The sequence below is a fragment of the Rhinatrema bivittatum genome, chromosome 4, assembly GCF_901001135.1.
Source record: "Rhinatrema bivittatum chromosome 4, aRhiBiv1.1, whole genome shotgun sequence".
NCBI lineage: Eukaryota > Metazoa > Chordata > Amphibia > Gymnophiona > Rhinatrematidae > Rhinatrema > Rhinatrema bivittatum.
In genome coordinates, this window is record NC_042618.1 from 440454063 (window position 1) to 440474702 (window position 20640).

Below are 20640 nucleotides of genomic sequence, written 5' to 3' on the forward strand. Positions count from 1 at the left end.
AAATCGAAGGACCTGGATTCAACAGAGGCCCTGGCAGCAACGGAAACCGTGGAAGTCCCTGTCCCACTAGCGCTAATAACCAGGCAAAGTGTCACAGAGGGACACTCGCAGGCTATGTATGGCTAACTATGAAAACATAGGGAGAGGGAAGGCCGCAGTCGGTTGGCAGGCCAGGGAGGTGACAGGAACCGACCAAAAAACAGGGCATAGTACTCACCGAGCGTCGAATAAATGTACGCGAAAGGAGACCCGTGAAGGGAAAAAGTGTTTGTGAAGTAAAAGTTTAAGTGTTTCTGTGTGGAAAAAGTATTAGAATTTCTCACAGAGCTCCTAACCACTATGCTTACTGCAGAGCGGAAAAAAGAAGACTGAGGGAGACACCTGTGGCTCACAGGGATAATTGCAGGCTGAGCATGCTCAGTGCACTCAGTGTGCCAGTGTCAGTCAAAGCTTTATAGAAACTCTGACAGAAAAGTTTTCCGTACAGGGCTCCATCCTGTGATGTCACCCATATGTGAGGACTACCATCCTGCTTGTCCTGTGAGAATGGGATTTTTCTTAGGCTCAGACATGGAATCAGCAGCCGGCACCCCCAGCGTCTTCAATGTCTTGGAGATCAGAGCCAGCAACTCATCTCTATGAAAGAAACGTAGGAATTTCCCCATTCTCCAGGGAGTAAGGATCGGCTTCCTCATCTGTGCCATCAGGGACCCTATCAGTGTGACCCATAGCAGGTCTAGATGTACTCCAATGCTTACCCGCAGCACCAGGCGTGCGGGAATCTGCACCTGGGATCCTGAACTGTTAGGACTGGCAGGGGTCGCTGACTGCGCCTGAAGAAAGGACTTCAGCCCTTGAAAAAAATTCCACCTAAGAAAAGGCAGAAGAATCCATACTAAAACCAGGGGGTGTCTGTCCTGTGCTCACTGATTTACCTTCCCTCACTGACGAACCAGTTAGGGGAGCCCCAAAACCAAGCAGCTACGCAGCTGGGCGCATAGCTATCAGGCACCTTTGGGAGCATACTGATGGCGGGTATTTACCTATGCCTCCAGTAGCAAAGAAGCCTAAGCGCCTTACCCCTCCTGCCCCATTCCCGCATCATTCTGGGAAGAACTGGGCTTAGCAAATCAATCAGAAACAACTTTCCCTGAGCAGTTCCCCTCCTGGCCCATTCCGGCATCATTCTGGGAAGAACTGGGCTTAGCAAAATCAGCCTCCAAGCAGCACTGATACAAGTTAGAGGAGATGCCAGGCTGTGATGCCCAAATATGGCAAGCAGCACAAAGGGTAAGACACTTAGGCTTCTTTGCCACTGGCAGCATAGGTAAATACCTGCCATCAGTAGGCTCCCAAAGATGCCTGATAACTGTGCGCCCAGCTGTGTAGCTGCCTGGATGGGGCACCCAAAACAAACTCTGTCCAAAACATAGGCACCCAATACGAGGTTCAGGTAGGCACCCACCACACAGTTCAGGTAGGCGCCCACCCGAGCACCATTTAAGCATCCACAAGTGCACACCCGGGCGCGCAAGCGCAAACCAATGTCAGACATTGATTTGCAGCAGCCTTATGCGCAGAAAAGAGCGCAAACGCTGCCGTGACCTACCACGCAGCGTCTGAGCAAAGCCTGAGAATGGAGCCTAGCCAAAAAATCAGCTCAACCTGCCAAGCTGCCACAACTCCCCAAGCTCCCCAGGATGCGGGAACGGACATCAGATCAGCGTGCCGATCTCGGAGACCAGAAGGGGAATGGAATCCCTAAAATTACCTCCCCTTCTCCTTTTTTTAAATATATATATACTCTTTACCTGAGCTCTGCCCATCCTTGCCGAGTACAGAGTCAGTCTCCAGCTGCGGGGGGAGAGGGCAAAGGCATTCACCACCGCACTCAGCTTCCTGCACCTGCTAGCCTCTCAGTTGTTTATATCTCTACAGCTAAGTCCATGCTGGAAAACCAGCTACCGGATCAAGGCACCCTTCTGAGGAAGGGATCCACAGATATCACCTCAGGAAAACGTGACTGAGGTTGGGACCATAAGGTATCACCACAGGAGAGTGGGGCAAATTAATTTCCTTCTTCTTTTCTCCTTCTACAAATTTTTTTAAGCAATCCCTAATAGGAAGATGCACATCTACCATCTGCTGGAGATAGAGAATACTGGCGGGCTGATGTCAGTACAGGGGTATATATACTGTTACGTCAGTTTTGCTCCATCTCCATCTGCTGGTAGAGGTGCATAAACCTGTCTAAATGCTAAGAAAGCAAAAACATTCAACGATCAGCTTAGGAAAGAGATCAAAAGCACATCCTTTCACACAAATGGAAGAAAAAAGACGGCACATACTAAAAAAAAGCCTTCCCAGTTTTCCTGAGCTCTAAGAGAGCTTTTCCATCTTTATACTGATGAATAAACATCACCCGCTTGTGCGGCTGATTACTGTCCCATTTGTCCATGGAGAATTTAATTTCAGATAGTTAATTGAACCTGATTAATACATAAGTAATCCTAAGGTATTTTTTAACTTTAAAAACTTTATTATGGGGCCAGCCTAGTGGCTCAGCAGCAGTGCTGCACACTGTTATACAGAGTACCTGGGCTTAATTTCTGGGTAGGTCTTCTGCTCCCCAAGCCAGCTGGGGCTGGAGATGCTGCAGAGGTAACGTGGGGATGAGGGATTCTCAGTCATCAAGCATCAGTGACATCTGGAGGCCACTTTTAAAGCACATGATACCAGGCTTCCAGAAGAAACCCCAGTGCAAGGTCCCAGGTCAAGGCCTGTCACTGTGATATCTGGACTACATGAGTTGATATTAAATAGGTAGGTTCAAATGAAGATCTATGGTGCCAGATCCCAGCCTCTATTCTGACTGAGCTGGAAGCTCAAAGGAAGTGTAGGAAATTGCCAGGCCCCCCCCCCCCCCCCCCCCCCCCCCAAAAAAAAAACCAAATCCCTGCCAACTATTATAACTAATGCTCAAAATAATGAAATGACTCTTACCTTTGTAGCATAATTGTCAGTTATTGGTATTTCATCTAGTAATTTGGTCACTGTGCAAACCTTTGCCATTTCAGTAATTGCCTTCTCTAGAATTTCATAAGCAAATTGAAGCTGTTCTGATGGAATTTTCTGAAATAAGTTTTCACATAGAAGTTATTCTTGACTGGCACTGGAAAGCTCCGGTCTACCAATCCATTCTTTTTACAAAGAGAAGAATATTAACAGTCCAATTTATAAATGATTTATAAAACATTTTGAGAGATCTTATTTTTTCTTATGTGTTTGAAAGTTCATTTTTGGTCATTCTGACTAATATTAGCTAATTACTGAGATTACAGTTCAGCTAGTATCTTATGTACTAACTAATGAATCTTGCAGCAGCAGGCACATCAGATTAACAGTACTGTAGTTACTTTATTTATTTACTTTTATTTAGTATAATTAGTATACCACCTCCCCAATCCAAATGAACACCTGAAGCGGTGAATAAAAGAACATGAAAAGAATAAAAACAAAACAAGGTCATATAAAAACAACATAATGGTATATAATGAAGGCAAATGTAATTTACAACCCCATGCCTGCATAACACTACAGACCTCAAAAATGACTCAAAAGAAATAACGTTGCAGATCCAAACCCTACCAACACTAAGATGGAAACAAAGAGGCCTTGACCCTTGACCTTTTTCCAGAAGGTTAAATAATTTAACTCCTCCTTGGCCTCTGTAGTACTGTAAAGTGGTCCATAGCAAATGCGCTGGATTAATATAAAAACAGATGCATTTACCAACTGAAGCAGATATTCCTCGGATGCGCCAGTCTGTTGGCTAAATGGAGAACTTGTGAATTCTTTTTCAGTAGTGCAAATGTTCATGAGATCTAACATTATAGAAACAGGTAAAAATGCCTTTATTCTAATAAAATAGCTACTGAAGAATATCTATATATATCTTACATTGTGGGGGCTAATATGAAGAATTGCCAAGAAGTAACTGAAATTTTCTATCTAGATATCTAAAAACCAACTGTTAGGAACCCCGGCCATGCTGGCCCGCGACTGGGTCCCCTCACCTGCGCCAGCCGGAGGCATGGCTCTGCTGCCACTGCTCCCAGCCACCGACTCTGTCCGTGGCCTGCTCTTTCGGCTCCCCAAACACCGCCGACTTCAGCTCCTCATGGTCTCCTTTCTAGGCGCGCGCGTGCAACGAGTCACAGGATTTAAAGGGCCAGTGGCGGAAAAGTTCCCCATGGCCCAGGCTGATGACGTCAGGCTAGGAGGGTATTTAAACCCTGTCTTTCTGCTTTCAATTCACCTCAGCAACGGGTCCTGCTCTTCTGAGAGTGTGAGTTGTCTGCGTTCCTGATCCCTGCGTTCCTGACTCTGCCTTGCTTTGTTCCTGATCCCTGGTTCCAGCATTCCTGTTCCTTGCCTCTAGTCCCTGCCTTGCTCCTCATCCCTTGGATTGCTTTCTCGGTTCTGACTCCTTGCTTGGTACTTGACTCTGTTTGATCTCCGCCTGCCCTGACTTCTTGCCTGGTACTTGACTCTGCTTGATCGCCACTGGCCTCTACACCTGGACTCCTCCGACGCTGCCTCTATCCTTGCCTATTGGTTCCATGCCTGGAAAGATCCGCACCTAAGTCCTGCTGGCCCCAGTACCCAAGAGCTCAACCTGCGGGGAATGAGGGCTAGTATAGGTGAAAGTCCTGTTGGGTTTTCTCTCCCAGAACTGCCGCCCGACAATGAGGACTTCCAGGGGCCACCCCCTGGAGGTAGTAACAACCTCACCTCGGCGCAAGAGTCCACTTTCCCAACAACAACATTCAGAAAATACCCCAATATTGACTGGGTAAATGTATCATCGGGACACACTAGAGAGATAACGTTCCTGGATGGAATAAATGATACCTTTATGGAGCAATTGGTTCAGCAACCAACAAGAGAGGAAGCAATTTTAGATCTAATTCTCAGTGGAGCACAGGACTTGGTGAGAGAGGTAACGGTGGTGGGGCCGCTTGGCAATAGTAATCATAATATGATCAAATTTGATTTAATGACTGGAAGAGGAACAGTGTGCAAATCCAAGGCTCTCGTGCTAAACTTTCAAAAGGGAAACTTTGATAAAATGAGAAAAATTGTTAGAAAAAAACTGAAAGGAGCAGCTACAAAAGTAAAAAAAAAGTAAAAAGAAGTTGGCTGTTGAAGCAAAAACTCACAGTAAAAACTTTTTAAATTATATCCAAAGCAGAAAGCCTGGGAGGGAGTCGTTGAACCATTAGATGATCGAGGGGTTAAAGGGGCACTTAGAGAAGATAAGGCCATCACAGAAAGATTAAATGATTTCTTTGCTTCAGTGTTTACTGAAGAGGATGTTGGGGAGGTACCCGTAATGGAGAAGGTTTTCATGGGTAATGATTCAGATGCACTGAATCAAATCACCGTGAAACTAGAAGATGTGGTAGACCTGATTGACAAACTGAAGAGTAGTAAATCACCTGGACCGGATGGTATACACCCCAGAGTTCTGAAGGAACTAAAAAATGAAATTTCAGACCTATTAGTAAAAATTTGTAAGCTATCATTAAAATCATCCATTGGACCTGAAGACTGGAGGATAGCAAATATAACCCCAATATTTAAAAAGGGCTCCAGGGGCGATCCGGGAAACTACAGACCGGTTAGCCTGACTTCAGTGCCAGGAAAAATAGTGGAAAGTGTTCTAAACATCAAAATCACAGAACATACAGAAAGACATGGTTTAATGGAACAAAGTCAGCATGTCTTGCCTCACAAATCTGCTTCACTTTTTTGAAGGAGTTAATAAACTTGTGGATAAAGGTGAACCGGTAGATGTAGTATTTTTGGATTTTCAGAAGGCGTTTGACAAAGTTCCTCATGAGAGGCTTCTAGGAAAAGTAAAAAGTCATGGGATAGGTGGCAATGTCCTTTCGTGGATTGCAAACTGGCTAAAAGACAGGAAACAGAGAGTAGGATTAAATGGACAATTTTCTCAGTGGAAGGGAGTGGACAGTGGAGTGCCTCAGGGATCTGTATTGGGACCCTTCCTTTTCAATATATTTATAAATGATCTGGAAAGAAATATGATGAGTGAGATAATCAAATTTGCAGATGACACAAAATTGTTCAGAGTAGTTAAATCACAAGCAGATTGTGATAAATTGCAGGAAGACCTTGTGAGACTGGAAAATTGGGCATCCAAATGGCAGATGAAATTTAATGTGGATAAGTGCAAGGTGATGCATATAGGGAAAAATAACCCATGCTATAATTACACAATGTTGGGTTCCATATTAGGTGCTACAACCCAAGAAAAAGATCTAGGCGTCATAGTGGATAACACATTGAAATCGTCAGTTCAGTGTGCTGCGGCAGTCAAAAAAGCAAACAGAATGTTGGGAATTATTAGAAAGGGAATGGTGAATAAAACAGAAAATATCATAATGCCTCTGTATCGCTCCACGGTGAGACCGCACCTTGAATACTGTGTACAATTCTGGTTGCCGCATCTCAAAAAAGATATAATTGCGATGGAGAAGGTACAGAGAAGGGCTACCAAAATGATAAGGGGAATGGAACAGCTCCCCTATGAGGAAAGACTACAAAGGTTAGGACTTTTCAGCTTGGAGAAGAGACGGCTGAGGGGGGATATGATAGAGATATTTAAAATCATGAGAGGTCTAGAACGGGTAGATGTGAATTGGTTAATTACTCTTTCAGATAGTAGAAAGACTAGGGGGCACTCCATGAAATTAGCATGGGGCACGTTTAAAACTAATCGGAGAAAGTTCTTTTTTAATCAACACACAATTAAACTCTGGAATTTGTTGCCAGAGGATGTGGTTAGTGCAGTTAGTATAGCTGGGTTTAAAAAAGGATTGGATAAGTTCTTGGAAGAGAAGTCCATTACCTGCTATTAAGTTCACTTAGAGAATAGCCACTGCCATTAGCAATGGTAACATGGAATACACTTAGTTTTTGGTACTTGCCAGGTTCTTATGGCCTGGAATGGCCACTGTTGGAAACAGGATGCTGGGCTTGATGGACCCTTGGTCTGACCCAGTATGGCATTTTCTTATGTTCTTATGAAAAGCAGTGAACAGGGTTGAAATACTGTGGAAATAAAGCTTTTTGATTACACACTGATCTCATCCTTTCTTTTGGTCGCTACACAGCTATATTGGATCGGTTTCCAGTTTGTTTTTTGTGAACAGAACTTATCCAGCTAAAGGTAGCCAGATAGGTTATCAGGGATATACACGAATAAAGTTATCCAGGTAATATTTTCCGGATAACTTTCAAACCCACCCAGCTATGTTTGAATATAGCCATAGTTAAAGTTATCTGGGAATGTGTACCAAGATAACTTTAGCTTACCTTATATAATTGGTTAAGAGCAGAAAATAATTTTTTTAAAAGCTTTGTGGGCCTTCAGGCCTGATTCCTCTACCCTCCCACCCCACTAAAAGGCAGACTTTAAAAAGACTGCGCGTGCGCCCATAAATGCACATATCTTACCGCGCACAAAAATACACATGTTATAAAATATTCTCTATATGTGTGTGCCACTGCTCCTTCTTATAGAGATATATGAGAGAGAGAGAGAGAAAGAGAGACTCTTTACAGGACTCAGTCTGATCCTCGATATATGGACCATTGTAAGGGGGCACATTGATTTGAGGTGAGTTTTTGAGAGGTGGGTTGGGGGTTAGGGGGGTGTTTTTACAGGCACATTCAGAGGTATTCCTTGAAAAATTGACCTCATTAAATAATTTTTGACCTTATAAGTGATGAAAGGAGTTGATTTGTACAATGCAGCTAGCCCCAACCCACCTCCTAAAAATTCACCCCGTCTCTCTCTCTCCCGCGATGTTCTCCTGATTCCTGCGCCTAACAAGGAGCAGTAGCAAAGTGGTGCATGTATGTTACACACGCCCGCTGAGAAAAATTAGAGGCTAAGTGCGTCACTGCTGGCTCCACTTCTGGAATGTCCATGCCCTGCCTCTTTTCCTCCCACTTTTTCTAGGTGTGTACATCAATGTATGTGTGCCCTTCCCGGCTATTTAAAATTCACATAGCTGCCCCGTTCATGCCACTTATGCACGTAAATGGCCATCTTTGCATGTGCAAGGCTTTTAAAATCTATCTTTAAATGCATTAAGCTAATGTTGGGCATGGCACCCAATTCTTCCACCCACCCCTCTAAGCATGCACAAGACTGTAATAAAGTAGGGTAGGCCCTACCAGCCCAAGAAGCAGCCCTAACCCCTTTCCTTACCCTCCTCCAGCAACTCTCCTACTCCTTTCCCTTGCAGGCCAATAGCTCTCACCAGAAGCAGCAAGGGCTGCTGAAGCTCTGTACTCACAGTCTTCTTCCTTATCTCCCACAACCAATCACTCACACACACACACACACACACACACACACCCCAATTAGACCCCATGACCAGTCTCGGTCTCTCTCACACACACCAGTCCTTCCTGACCAGTCTCTCTCACACACATACACAATTGCCAGTCATCTTCCTGACCAGTCTCTCTCTCACTCACAGAAACACATCACCTCCCTGACCAGTCTCTCTCTCAATCACACACATGCTCTCTTATATACAAGCTCTCAATCACACACAAATGCTCTCGCACCCATTCACAGCAACTCTTACCCAGGCATCCATTCACACCCAAGCTCTCACCCAGACACCCATTCACACCCAAGCTCTCACGCAGGCACCCATTCACACCCACACACACAAGCTCTCACCCAGGCACACACACACACAAGCTCTCACCCAGGCACCCATACACCCACAGACACAAGCTCTCACCCAGGCACAAATTTACACCCACACCCCCAAGCTCTCACCCAGGCACAAATTCACACCCACACACACAAGCTCTTTCCCAGGCACAAATTCACACCCACACACATAAGCTCTCACCCAGGCATCCACTCACACCCACACACACAAGCTCTCACCCAGGCATACACACACACCACACACACAATCTCTCACCCAAGCACCCATACACACAAGCTCTCACCCAGGCAGCCATAAACACCCACTCACAGAAGCCCTCACCCAGGCACCCATTCACACCCACACACACACAAGCTCTCACCCAGGCACCCATTCACACCCACACACACAAGCTCTCGCTGCAGGGTTGAGCTCCAGTTCTGCCACGGCTTTACTCTGACGGGCCTTCTTTTTCATCACCACAGGGATGGGCTACCGTGGTGGCCTTGCTTGGTTGGGGTCGGGTTTCCTCTTCGCCGCCATGGGAATGAGCTCCCTTAGCAGCCTTGCCTGGTCGGGGTCGGGCTTCCTCTTCTCCGTCACGGAAATGAGCTCCCGTGGCAGCCTTGTTTAGTTGGGGTTGGGTTTCCTCTTCGCCACCACGGGGATGAGCTCCTGTGGCAGCCTTGCATGGTCGGGGTCGGGTCTCCTCTTTGCCACCACGGGGATGAGCTCCCATAGCAGCCTTACTTGGTCAAGGTTGGGTTTCCTCTTCATCGCCACAGGGATAAGCTCCCATGGTGGCCTTGCTTCATCAGGGTTCGACACTGCCATTCCTCCCACCCAACCCTCGGGTTATGCGATGCCCCTTCTTCCTGCCTCACCGGCCAATCAAAGGCTTCTTCCGTTCTTCCTACTCCCACTGGCAGGTAGAAGGGAGGATGCTTCTGATTGGCCTGCGCAAGGGCAGAAAGAATGAAGGAAGCTTCCCATTGGGCAGTGGGAGCAGGAAAAAGGAGGCTTCCCATTGGCCCATGGGGGCTGGAAAAAGGGAGAAGGGAAATACAGCCAGGGCAGTAGGATACCGGGAGCCGTGACACATCTGCCAGTGCTTGGCGACACACTGGTGTGTCGCAACACACCGGTTGAGAATCGCTGGTGTAACTAAAGCATGGGTTATTTTTCCCAATATGCATCACCTTGCACTTGTCCACATTAAATTTCATCTGCCATTTGGATGCCCAATTTTCCAGTCTTGCAAGGTCCTCTTGCAATTTATCACAATCTGCTTGTGATTTAACTACTCTGAATAATTTTATCATCTGCAAATTTGATTACCTCACTTGTTGTATTCCTTTTCAGATCATTTATAAATACATTGAAAAGCACCAGTCTAAGTACAGATCCCTGAGGCATTCCACTGTTTATTCTTTTCCATTGAGAAAATTGACCATTTAATCCTACTCTCTGTTTCCTCTTTTAATCAGTTTGTAATCCATAAAAGGACATCATCTCCTATCCCATGACTTTTTAGTTTTCTTAGAAGCCTCTCATGAGGGACTTTGTCAAACACCTTCTGAAAATCCAAATACACTACATCTACCGGTTCACCTTTATCCACATGTTTATTAACTCCTTCAAAAAATGAAGATTTGTGAGGCAAGATTTCCCTTGGATAAATCTATGCTGACTGTGTTTTATTCTTTAGAATAGGTTCCACTATTTTTCCTGGACCTGAAGTCAGGCTCACCAGTTTATAGTTTCCCGGATCACCCTTGGAGTCTTTTTTAAATATTGGGGTTACATTGGCCACCCTCTAGTCTATAAGTACAATGGATGATTTTAATGATAGGTTACAAATTTTAACTAATAGATCTGAAATTTCATTTTTGAGCTCCTTCAGAACCCTGGGGTGCATACTATCTTGTCCAGGTGATTTGCTACTCTTTAGTTTATCAATCTGGCCTACTATATCTTCCAGGTTCACCGTTATTTGGTTCAGTTAATATGACTCATCACCCTTGAAAACCGTCTCCGGAACCGGTTTTTCCCCACCGTCCTCATTAATAAACTCAGAAGCAAAGAATTTATTTAGTCTTTCTGCAATGGCCTTATCTTTCCTAAGAGCCCCTTTAACCCCTCGGTCATCTAATGGTTCAACTGACTCCTTCACAATGGTAATGGAAGGCCAACTCTAAGGCCTTTTGCCTCTAAGGCCAACTTCCATTACCAAACAAATGGTAATGGAACCCACGAGAGAAGGAACTATACTCAACTTAGTGCTCACTAATAGAGATAATGTCTCTGATGTCCAGGTGAGCACCCACCTCAGCACCAGTGATCATCAAACGATATGGTTTAATATCACTAAAAGAATATGGAAAAGAACCACAAAGACCTGAGTTTTGCAGTTCAAAAACACGGACTTTGAGGAAATGGGGAAGTATCTAAAGGAAGAACTAAAAGGATGGGAGAACGAGAGAGATGTGGATCAGCAGTGGACCAATCTAAAAGGAGCAATCACCAAGGCAACTACTCTATATGTTAGAAATGTAAAGAAAAGCAAAAGAAAATTGAAACCTATCTGGTTCTCATAGGAGATGGCTGACAAAATTAAAGCTAAAAGAACAGCATTCAAGAAATATAAAAGATCCCAAAGGGATGAGCACAAAGAAGAATATTTGATTCAACTGAGGGAGACAAAAAAATTAATCAAGTCGGCAAAAAGTCAAGCGGAAGAGAGGATTGCCAAGGAGATAAAAAATGGTGACAAAACATTTTTCAGATACATCAGCGAAAAGAGAAAAGTCCAAAGTGGTATAGTGAAATTGAAAGGTGGAAATGATCAATGTGTGGAGAGAGACGAAGAAATGGCAGAAATATTAAACGAATACTTCAGCTCTGTGTTCACTAAAGAAGACCCTGGAGAAGGACCATCTCTACACAACAAGAAACTGGAGGGAAGTGGAATAGATGAAAATCCTTTTACAGTAGAAAATGTATGGGAAGAGCTAAAGAATCTGAAAGTGGACAAAGCCATGGGGCCTGATGGGATTCATCCAAGGATACTGAGGGAGCTCAGGGATGTGCTGGCGGGTCCCGCTGTGTGACCTGTTCAATAGATCCCTAGAAACGGGAGTGGTGCCGAGTGATTGGAGAAGAGCGGTGGTGGTCCCGCTTCACAAGAGTGGGAACAGAGAGGAGGCTGGTATCTACAGACCAGTTAGCCTCACTTCGGTGTTGGGAAAAGTAATGGAGTCACTGTTGAAAGAGAGAATAGTGAACTATCTACAGTCCGGAGAATTGATGGACCAGAGGCAGCATGGATTCACCAGGGGAAGATACTGTCAGACAAACCTGATTGACTTTTTTGACTGGGTAACCAAGGAATTGGATCAAGGAAGAGCGCTCGATGTCATCTACTTGGATTTCAGCAAAGCTTTTGATACAGTTCCGCACAGGAGACTGGTGAATAAAACGAGAAGCTTAGGAGTGAGTGCCGAGGTGGTGATCTGGATTGCAAACTGGTTGACGGACAGAAGACAATGTGTGATGGTAAATGGAACTCTCTCTGAAGAGAGAGCGGTTTTAAGTGGTGTACCGCAAGGATCTGTGTTGGGACCGGTCCTGTTCAATATCTTTGTGAGCGACATTGCGGACAGGATAGAAGGTAAAGTTTGTCTTTTTGCGGATGACACTAAGATCTGCAACAGAGTGGACACGCCGGAAGGAGTGGAGAGAATGAGACGGGATTTAAGGAAGCTGGAAGAGTGGTCAAAGATATGGCAGCTGAGATTCAATGCCAAGAAGTGCAAAGTCATGCATATGGGGAGTGGAAATCCGAATGAACTGTATTCGATGGGGGGGGGGGGGAAAGGCTGATGTGCACAGAGCAGTAGAGAGACCTTGGAGTGATAGTGTCTAATGATATGAAGTCTGCGAAACAATGTGACAAGGCGATAGCAAAAGCCAGAAGAATGCTGGGCTGCTTAGAGAGAGGAATATCGAGTAAGAAAAGGGAAGTGATTATCCCCTTGTACAGGTCCTTGGTGAGGCCTCACCTGGAATACTGTGTTCAGTTCTGGAGACCGTATCTACAAAGAGATAGAGACAAGATGGAAGCGGTACAGAGAAGGGCGACCAGGAAGGTGGAGGGTCTTCATCGGATGACATACGAGGAGAGATTGAAGAATCTAAATATGTACTCCCTGGAGGAAAGGAGGAGCAGGGATGATATGATTCAGACTTTCAGATACTTGAAAAACTTTAATGATCCAAAGACAACGACAAACCTTTTCCGTCAGAAAAAAATCAGCAGAATCAGAGATCACGAGCTGAGGCTCCAGGGAGGAAGACTAAGAACCAATGTCAGGAAGTATTTCTTCACGGAAAGGGTGGTGGATGCCTGGAATGCCCTTCCGGAGGAAGTGGTGAAGTCTAAAACTGTGAAGGACTTCAAAGGGGCGTGGGATAAACACTGTGGATCCATCAAATCTAGAGGGTGTGAATAAAGAGGAGGCAGCAAAACACTGCACGGAGCGGCATTAGCCACAGAGGCATTCACGGAGCGGGATGCCAGTGGTTGGTGTTCCACCTTCATGGAGCGGAAGGATGGAGGGCTGCCATCTCCAAAAAAAAAAAAAAACCAACAACAAAAAAAAACAAAACCAAAAAAAAAACAGGGGTGGGTAAGAGTATGGGGCAGGGGTGTGGCCTGCTTGTTGCAGCGGTTGCTGCCCCTAATTGAGCTGGATGTTCACTTGGATGCAGATACGGCACTGCTCTCTACATTGGTGGTGGGGTGGAGGGGAATTAGGGCTGGAGGGTACTGGAAGCCAATAGTAACAGATGGGAGAGAGAAAAAGGAAAAAAAAAAAAAGGATAAAGTGCGTAGCTTGCTGGGCAGACTGGATGGGCCGTTTGGTCTTCTTCTGCCGTCATTTCTATGTTTCTATGTTAATTTCGAATTCTCTCTTAGTCTGTCATATCAATGTTTTACACTTAACTTGACAATGCTTATGCTTTCTTCTTATCTTCTTCAGATGGATCCTTCTTCCAATTTTTGAAGGATGTTTCTCAGCCCACTGCTCTAACTACTATCCTAATCACTACCCAGCAAGGATCCGATGAATTCCAGCTGCACTGACAGACTCAGGTGAGACTTTGGGTAGTTGATAACAAACTCCAAGGACTTCAGCACCTGGATGGTTAAGCAAAGGGAACGGGTCGCCCCCACCTGGGTAGAGCTTTTGACTAGCCAATTGTCTAGGTAGGGGAAAACCTGCACTCTCAACCTGCTCAGGTGTGCCCCCCACCATGGCCAGGCACTTGGTAAAAACCTGTGGTGCAGAGGCCAGACCGAAAGGTAACCAGCAGAACTAAAAGTGGTGTTTGCCCACCACAAACCAGAGATACTTCCGGTGACCTCAGAAGATCTTGATGTAGGTATAGGCATCCTTCAAATCGAGGGAGCATAGCCAGTCCCCTTTTTGTAAGAGGGGAATCAGGATGCCCAGAGATACCATCTTGTACCTTTCTCTTTTTAGAAATTTGTTCAAGGCCCTCAGATCCAGGATGGGACAAAGGTCCCCAGTTTTCTTTGGAATCAGAAAATACCAAAAGTAGAGCCCCCGTCCCAATTGTCCTGGTGGGACAGGCTTGACCACCCTGGGTGTTACTAGGGGAGAGAGCTCCGCTAAGAGGGTCTCCTGGCCCACTGATGACCCCCAAAAAGGGAACTTGCCAGGTTCTTATGGCCTGGATTGGCTACTGTTGGAGACAGGATGCTGGGCTTGATGGACCCTTGGTCTGACCCAGTATGGCATGTTCTTATTTTCTTATGGAGGAAAATCTGGTGGAATACCCAGCAGATTCAGCCTTTATCCCCGCCACATGATGGACAGAATCCACTGGTCTGAGGTGATGCCTGACCATTGATCCACAAAGAATCATAGCCAACCTCCAACTGGGGGGTGGGGGGGGGGGGTCCCAGGGCACAGGGACGGGCGGCTGGCTCTCGCTCCCTCCCAACCAGTCAAAACCTCGTATAAGGGCTAGGCTGGGGAGCCGGCTGTGGTTTGGGTGCTCTCTGCTGCCTGGAACGACCTCAACACCTCCCCATCTGCGGGTGGGAGCGAGACGCAGGCGGATAATACTTCCGCTGACGATAGAAGGACCTTGCTGTGCTGACCTCCTGGCCAAAGACGGCGGGCCGAAGATGATACTGGCGGAAAGATGCTGGAGGATCTCATGGTGGTCTCTCAACTGAGCCACCGCATCACTCACCTTACCACCAAAAAGATTTTCGCCAGTACACGATAAGTCAGCTAGCCTCTTCTGCACCTCCGGCCAGAGGTTCGAGGCCCAGAGCCAAGCCATCCTGTGGGCACCAGTCCCGGCAGCTGCCAATCTTGCCGCCGACTCAAAGACATCGTATCGTATGTGGAGCATACCTCATGCTTCCCGCATTCAAGGACCTGATGCACGATCACCATTAGAGCGTCCTGCTGCTGCTGGGGCAGATGGTCAGCCATCTTCTGAACCTGCTTCCAGAGATTAAGGGAGTACTGGGTCAAATAGAGTTGGTAGGAGGTGATTCGGGCTATCAGCATTTTGCCCTGAAACACCTTCCTACCCAGTTCATCCAGTGCCCTATGTTCCCTCCCCGGGGCAGCTGAGGCATGGGTCCGGGAGCGCATGGCCTTTTTCAGGCTGTCTCAACCACCACCAACTGGTGGGGGAGCTGACGCTTCTCGAAACCAGTGGCATGCTGGACCAAGTATACGCCATCCACCTTTCTGTTCACAGGTAGAACCATCGGGGGGTGTTCCCAAATCCTCAGGAGCAGTTCCTTGAAGATATCATGAATGGGAATAGCCACAACCTCTTTCAGGGCAACCACAAACTAGAGGACCTTCAGCTTCTTATGCCTAGCATCCTCTTCCATCATCAGTTGGAAAGGAATGGCTTCTGCTATAGCACATACAAAACCTGCAAAGGTCAAGTCTTCGAGCAGGAACCTTTTCCGTTCCTCCAGGGGAGACGGGCCATGGTAAAGCCCTCAGAATCCTCCAAGGAGGAATCGAGGGTGTCATCAACCCAGGGGTCATAAGGGGAATCATCCTCACTAAACTGAGCCAGGGATGAAGGCCCCAACCTGCCCCGAGGTTTAGGCATCGTGGGCACCGATGGTATCGACAGCCCCAGTGGTGCCGATGGACCCGCGGGCAAACTCAGCAGGGCCGGCCAAGCAGCAGAAGGCACAGTGGTACCATCGGTCTCGAAGGGCTTTCCTCATCCGAGGAGACACAAAAGAGGACAGCATTAGGATGAGGAAGTGCCAGTGCCCCATGGGGCATTGATGATCCCCAGGGCACTGGAGCCAGCTGAGTAGGGAGGATGCCAAGGAGCACATCGAGGAGCTCCAACAGCGGCTCCAGCAGGGAGACTGCAGCCACTGGGGACGGTGGAGGCTTGGGCTCGATGCCTCGGAGGGCTCGAACCATCACAAGCTGCACCCTGTGCTCCAGCTCTTCCTCGAAGGTTGCAGATGCTAGAACCGGCAGTGGAGGAGGGGTGACAGGATCTTCCTCGGAGCCTCGAGGGAGGTTGGTACCCAGCACCGGAATTGGTGGGGATCAGCCCATAGCCCCAGCATCGATGGAAGGCATAACCTCCTCGCCTCGAGGACATTTTGGGGGCATCATGGTAGGAATCGGTGCCATCCTGAGCCCTGCTCCATGCACCGACGGCGATCGATGTCGATGCTTTCTCAACTTCCCACACTGCTCAGCCCAGTTTTTCCCCAGCGCCGAGGTGGAAGGTGAAGATCCCAATTTCCTCTATCTAGAAGAGACCAAAGAGGCTCAATCCCCAGCCCCCCGCTCCTCTGGGGTTACCGGGGGACGGTGAGTATTGGTGCCCATCGGTTCCCCCCGATCCTTCGGAGTCGAGGACACAGATGCTGACATCGAGGGTTCAGTCTTCTTAGGGCCGAACAGCTTCTCCATCTTATTGAGGTGGGCCCACCAGCCCTTGGGGGTCATCTAGTCACAGAGCCAACACCCCCGAACATCGTGGGATGCCTGCACGCAAAGGATGCACACCTCATGTGGATCCGTAATGGACAGAGTCTAAAGGTACTGGGGGAAATAATGAAAAACCAATGCCATAACAAAAATATGTCTGCCGAACGGTCGATGGCCTGCGGGCCCTGAAGGACACTGCTACAGGGAACTGACTGCGAAAATGGAACTTACTGCAACGCAGGACTAAGGCCAGGGGGAACCGAGAGGGACCCGGTGCAAGAACAAGGCCAAAAATAGCCAAAAAATGGAATAGTTTTCCAGAAAGAGCACGAGCTCCAAAAACAGCAAGTCGACGGCTCCAAGGAAAAAAAAGAGACTGAAGAGGGACCCCGCATGGATGTGTAAATTAAGGCATATTGAGCATGCTCACTGAGTGCCAGTCAAAGTTCTGGAAACTCTGTCATCCTTCTTGTCCTAGGAGAATACCACACTCCTTTTTTTTTTTTTTATATTTACTCTTTACCTGAGCTCAGCCCATCTCAGCCAATTACAGAGTTGGTCGGCAGCTGCGGGGGGGAAAGGGCAAAGGCCTTCACCGCCACACTCGACTTCCTGCACCCGCTAGCCTCTCAGTTGTTTCTTTCTCTACAGCTAAGTCTACACCAGAAAACCAGCTGTGGAACCAAGGCACTCTACTGAGGAAGGGATCTGCAGATATCACCTCAGGAAAACTCGACTGAGGGAGGAACCATAAGGTATCACCACAGGAGAGCGGGTGAATTAATTTCCTTCTTCTTTTCACCTTTTAAAACTTTTTTTTTAAGCAATCCCCTGTAGGGAGTTGCATGTCCACCATCTGCTAGAGAAGAAGAATACTGGCTGGCTGATGTCAGTGCAGGGGTATATATCTACCGTGACGTCAGCTTTGCTCCATCTCCATCTGCTGGTAGAGGTGCCTAGCCCACTGGTCGTGGATTAACCTGTCAGAATGCTAAGAAATTGTTAAATATCCTATAATAATGTGACCAAATTAACAATCCTGTACAAAAATAGTTTTAGCTTCATAAACTTCAAAGTAAAATATTTCTTGACATGAACCAAGTAACGATATTTTAATTTACAATGCATTCTCAAAAATAAAGATTTATAAAAATAGGGAAAGCATGCTAAGCATAGCTTTGGGAATGTGTTCCAATATAGATTTGTATAAGTGAGTATTTGGAGGAAATGGACATGTGTGTGGGAGGAAATGGAGGGGTTGAATATATGAGGGATATGTGTGTGATGGGAAATGTGTATGGGTGGGAGGTGTGTTGATGTGGGGAGGGGGTTACTCAATTAATTTGCTAGCCATCTTCTATAAAAGCTCCAGGCAGGCACATAAATTAAAAGCATAATTGTAGGAGGATTGGTTGTGTGCTTGGGTAGGGGAGGGGTATTGGAAGGAATTGAGGTGTACGTGGAAGTGTGGGAAATTTGAATATGTGGGGGTATGTGTATGCTTGAGTGGTAGGGTCTCTGCATGAGGGGAGATTTGAAGATGGGATTTGTAGAGGGGTTGTGTATGGCAAGGTTGTGTGTTTAAGTGTGAGGGTTTTTTTGGGGGGGGTATGGCTGTGTATTTGTTTGTAGACTGGATTTGGATATGGGGGCTGTGAAGGGATTTGGGTGTGGGGGTATGAATAGGGCAGGTATCTCTGTGATGTGTACATGTAATGATGTGTGAACTGAGAAATGTAGAGGAAGGTGGCTTGGAAGGTGCATTTTGGCACCATTTTTCATTACCTGTTACAGATGTTTCCCTGTGTATCTGTGGGATGAGGAGATCTGAAGGGGGCATTTTTATGGGGGGGAGGGTTGTCTGTGAGAGATGGGGGAGTTTGTGTGGAATGGGTGTGTACTGGAAAAGGTATTTTTGTGCTTTTTTAAGGAGTGTGGGTGTGTATTGAAAGTTTTGTAGAGGAGTATGTGTTTATGATATGGGAGTTAAGGGAGTGCATGAGCATGCGCAGAGAGACTGGGTGTGTGAGGGGAAAGTATGTAGCGGAGATACGGGTTTGAATATATCTGCTTTGGAAGTATGGGGAAGAAAACTTTGAAGGCGCCTCTTGGTACTATCCTTAAGAACATAAGAACATGCCATACTGGGTCAGACCAAGGGTCCATCAAACCCAGCATCCTGTTTCCAACAGTGGCCAATCCAGGCCATAAGAACCTGGCAAGTACCCAAAAACTAAGTCTATTCCATGTTACTGTTGCTAGTAATTAGCAATGGCTAATTATCAGGCTGATACAGAAAAGTCGCGGGAACGGGCAAGCGCCCGCTCTCCTGTGCGCGTGATTCAGTATTCAAATGAGGGCCCACGGTAAAAAGAGGCAGTTGTCAGCGAGTTTGACAGCCGACGCTCAATTTTGCCAGCGTCGGTTCTCAAACCTGCCGACAGCCAGGGGTTCGGAAACCGGACGCCGGCAAAATTGAGCGTCTGGTTTTCAACCCGCGAGCCGTGGACTGATTTTAAATATTTTATTTTTTTTATTTTTAATTATTTTTTACTTTTGGGACCTCCGACTTAATATCGCCATGATATTAAGTCGGAGGGTGTACAGAAAAGCAGCCAAAGGCAGGCGTAACTTGTGCACGCCAGCCAGTTGCTGGCGCGCCATGCTCCGACCCTGGACCGCCGCCACGCCCCCAAGCCGCCACCATGCTCCCGGCCACGCCCCAAACCGCCACCACACTCTCGGCCATGCCTATGCAAAATAGACTCGGCGCGCACAGGGGCAGATTTTCTCAGGTTACGTGCATAGCCTTTGAAAATCTGCCCCTATATGTATTGCCAAGTTTTTAAGTCCTTCTTAAATTGCCTATAGTCTTATTGTAGTCTGAGGTTTGCTGGCATTGTATTCCAGATTTTTGGTGCTGTGAGTGAAATGGCTCTATCCCTGACCTGTGTGAGATTGCTGTTTTTATTGACGGAATTGATAATAGGCCTTTGTTTGCTGATCAAAGTGCCATTTGAGGAGTGTGTAAACGAATTGTAGTGTTGAGCCAACTTGCATGTTGGTCTTATATCAGTTTGTGAAGTGTGTAAAGAACTTTATACTGTATTCGGTATTCTACTGGGAGCCAATGTAATTCTGCTAATACGGGAGTAATATAGTCCTTTTTTCTGCTGCCGGTTAATATTCTTGCCACTGCATTCTGTAGCATTTCTAAAGGTCTGATGGTGGAAGCCGATAAACCCAATAAAAGTGCATTACAGTAATCAGTACATGTAAAAATTAAGGACTGTAGTATAGACTCAGACGAGGAACTTGGAGACTCAGGATCAAGGTCAAGTACTAGGTTGAGGCTGCAACGCAGCACGCCCTACACAGCACATCCACAGGGGCTCGTCACGGACCACGCTGGATGCAGGACAGACTCCAGACGAGAAGAGAAGCAAGTGCAAGGAACATGTCCCAGATACTGTAGAGGCCTGCACCGGGCGCACCCTACACAGCCACCTGTTGCTGGTCGTGGACCACGCTGAAGCAGCACAGGTTCCAGCAGCGTCTAACACAAGGACAGAGCAGACACAAGGGGATCCGAGGGCCGGGACAAGATTCAGGACACAGGACCAAGACGGGACTTGGTTTCAGGCAAGGATAACCCTCCGGAGGCTTGTGCTGCAGACAAGAAGGCGGGCCTTGTGACACAAGGTCATGGACCACGACACGACACACCAGGAAAGGTGGCAACGAGGAACCAGAGTTTCAGGACATTAACACTGGATCACAAAACATCAGGACTGGATCAAGGAACATCAGGACTGGGTCACGGAACATCAGGAATATAGACGAAGGACATC

At 46.9% G+C, this 20640-nt stretch overlaps 1 protein-coding gene across 1 annotated transcript in view; it reads right to left on the minus strand.

Annotated features, from left to right (window-relative positions):
- CFAP54 (cilia and flagella associated protein 54) overlaps positions 1 to 20640 on the minus strand; it is a 1106494-nt gene that overhangs the window by 916789 nt on the left and 169065 nt on the right. The window contains exon 16 of the mRNA XM_029597529.1: positions 3004 to 3132. Within this exon, the coding sequence (XP_029453389.1) occupies positions 3004 to 3132 (129 nt within the window). The remainder of the gene's footprint in view (positions 1 to 3003; positions 3133 to 20640) is intronic.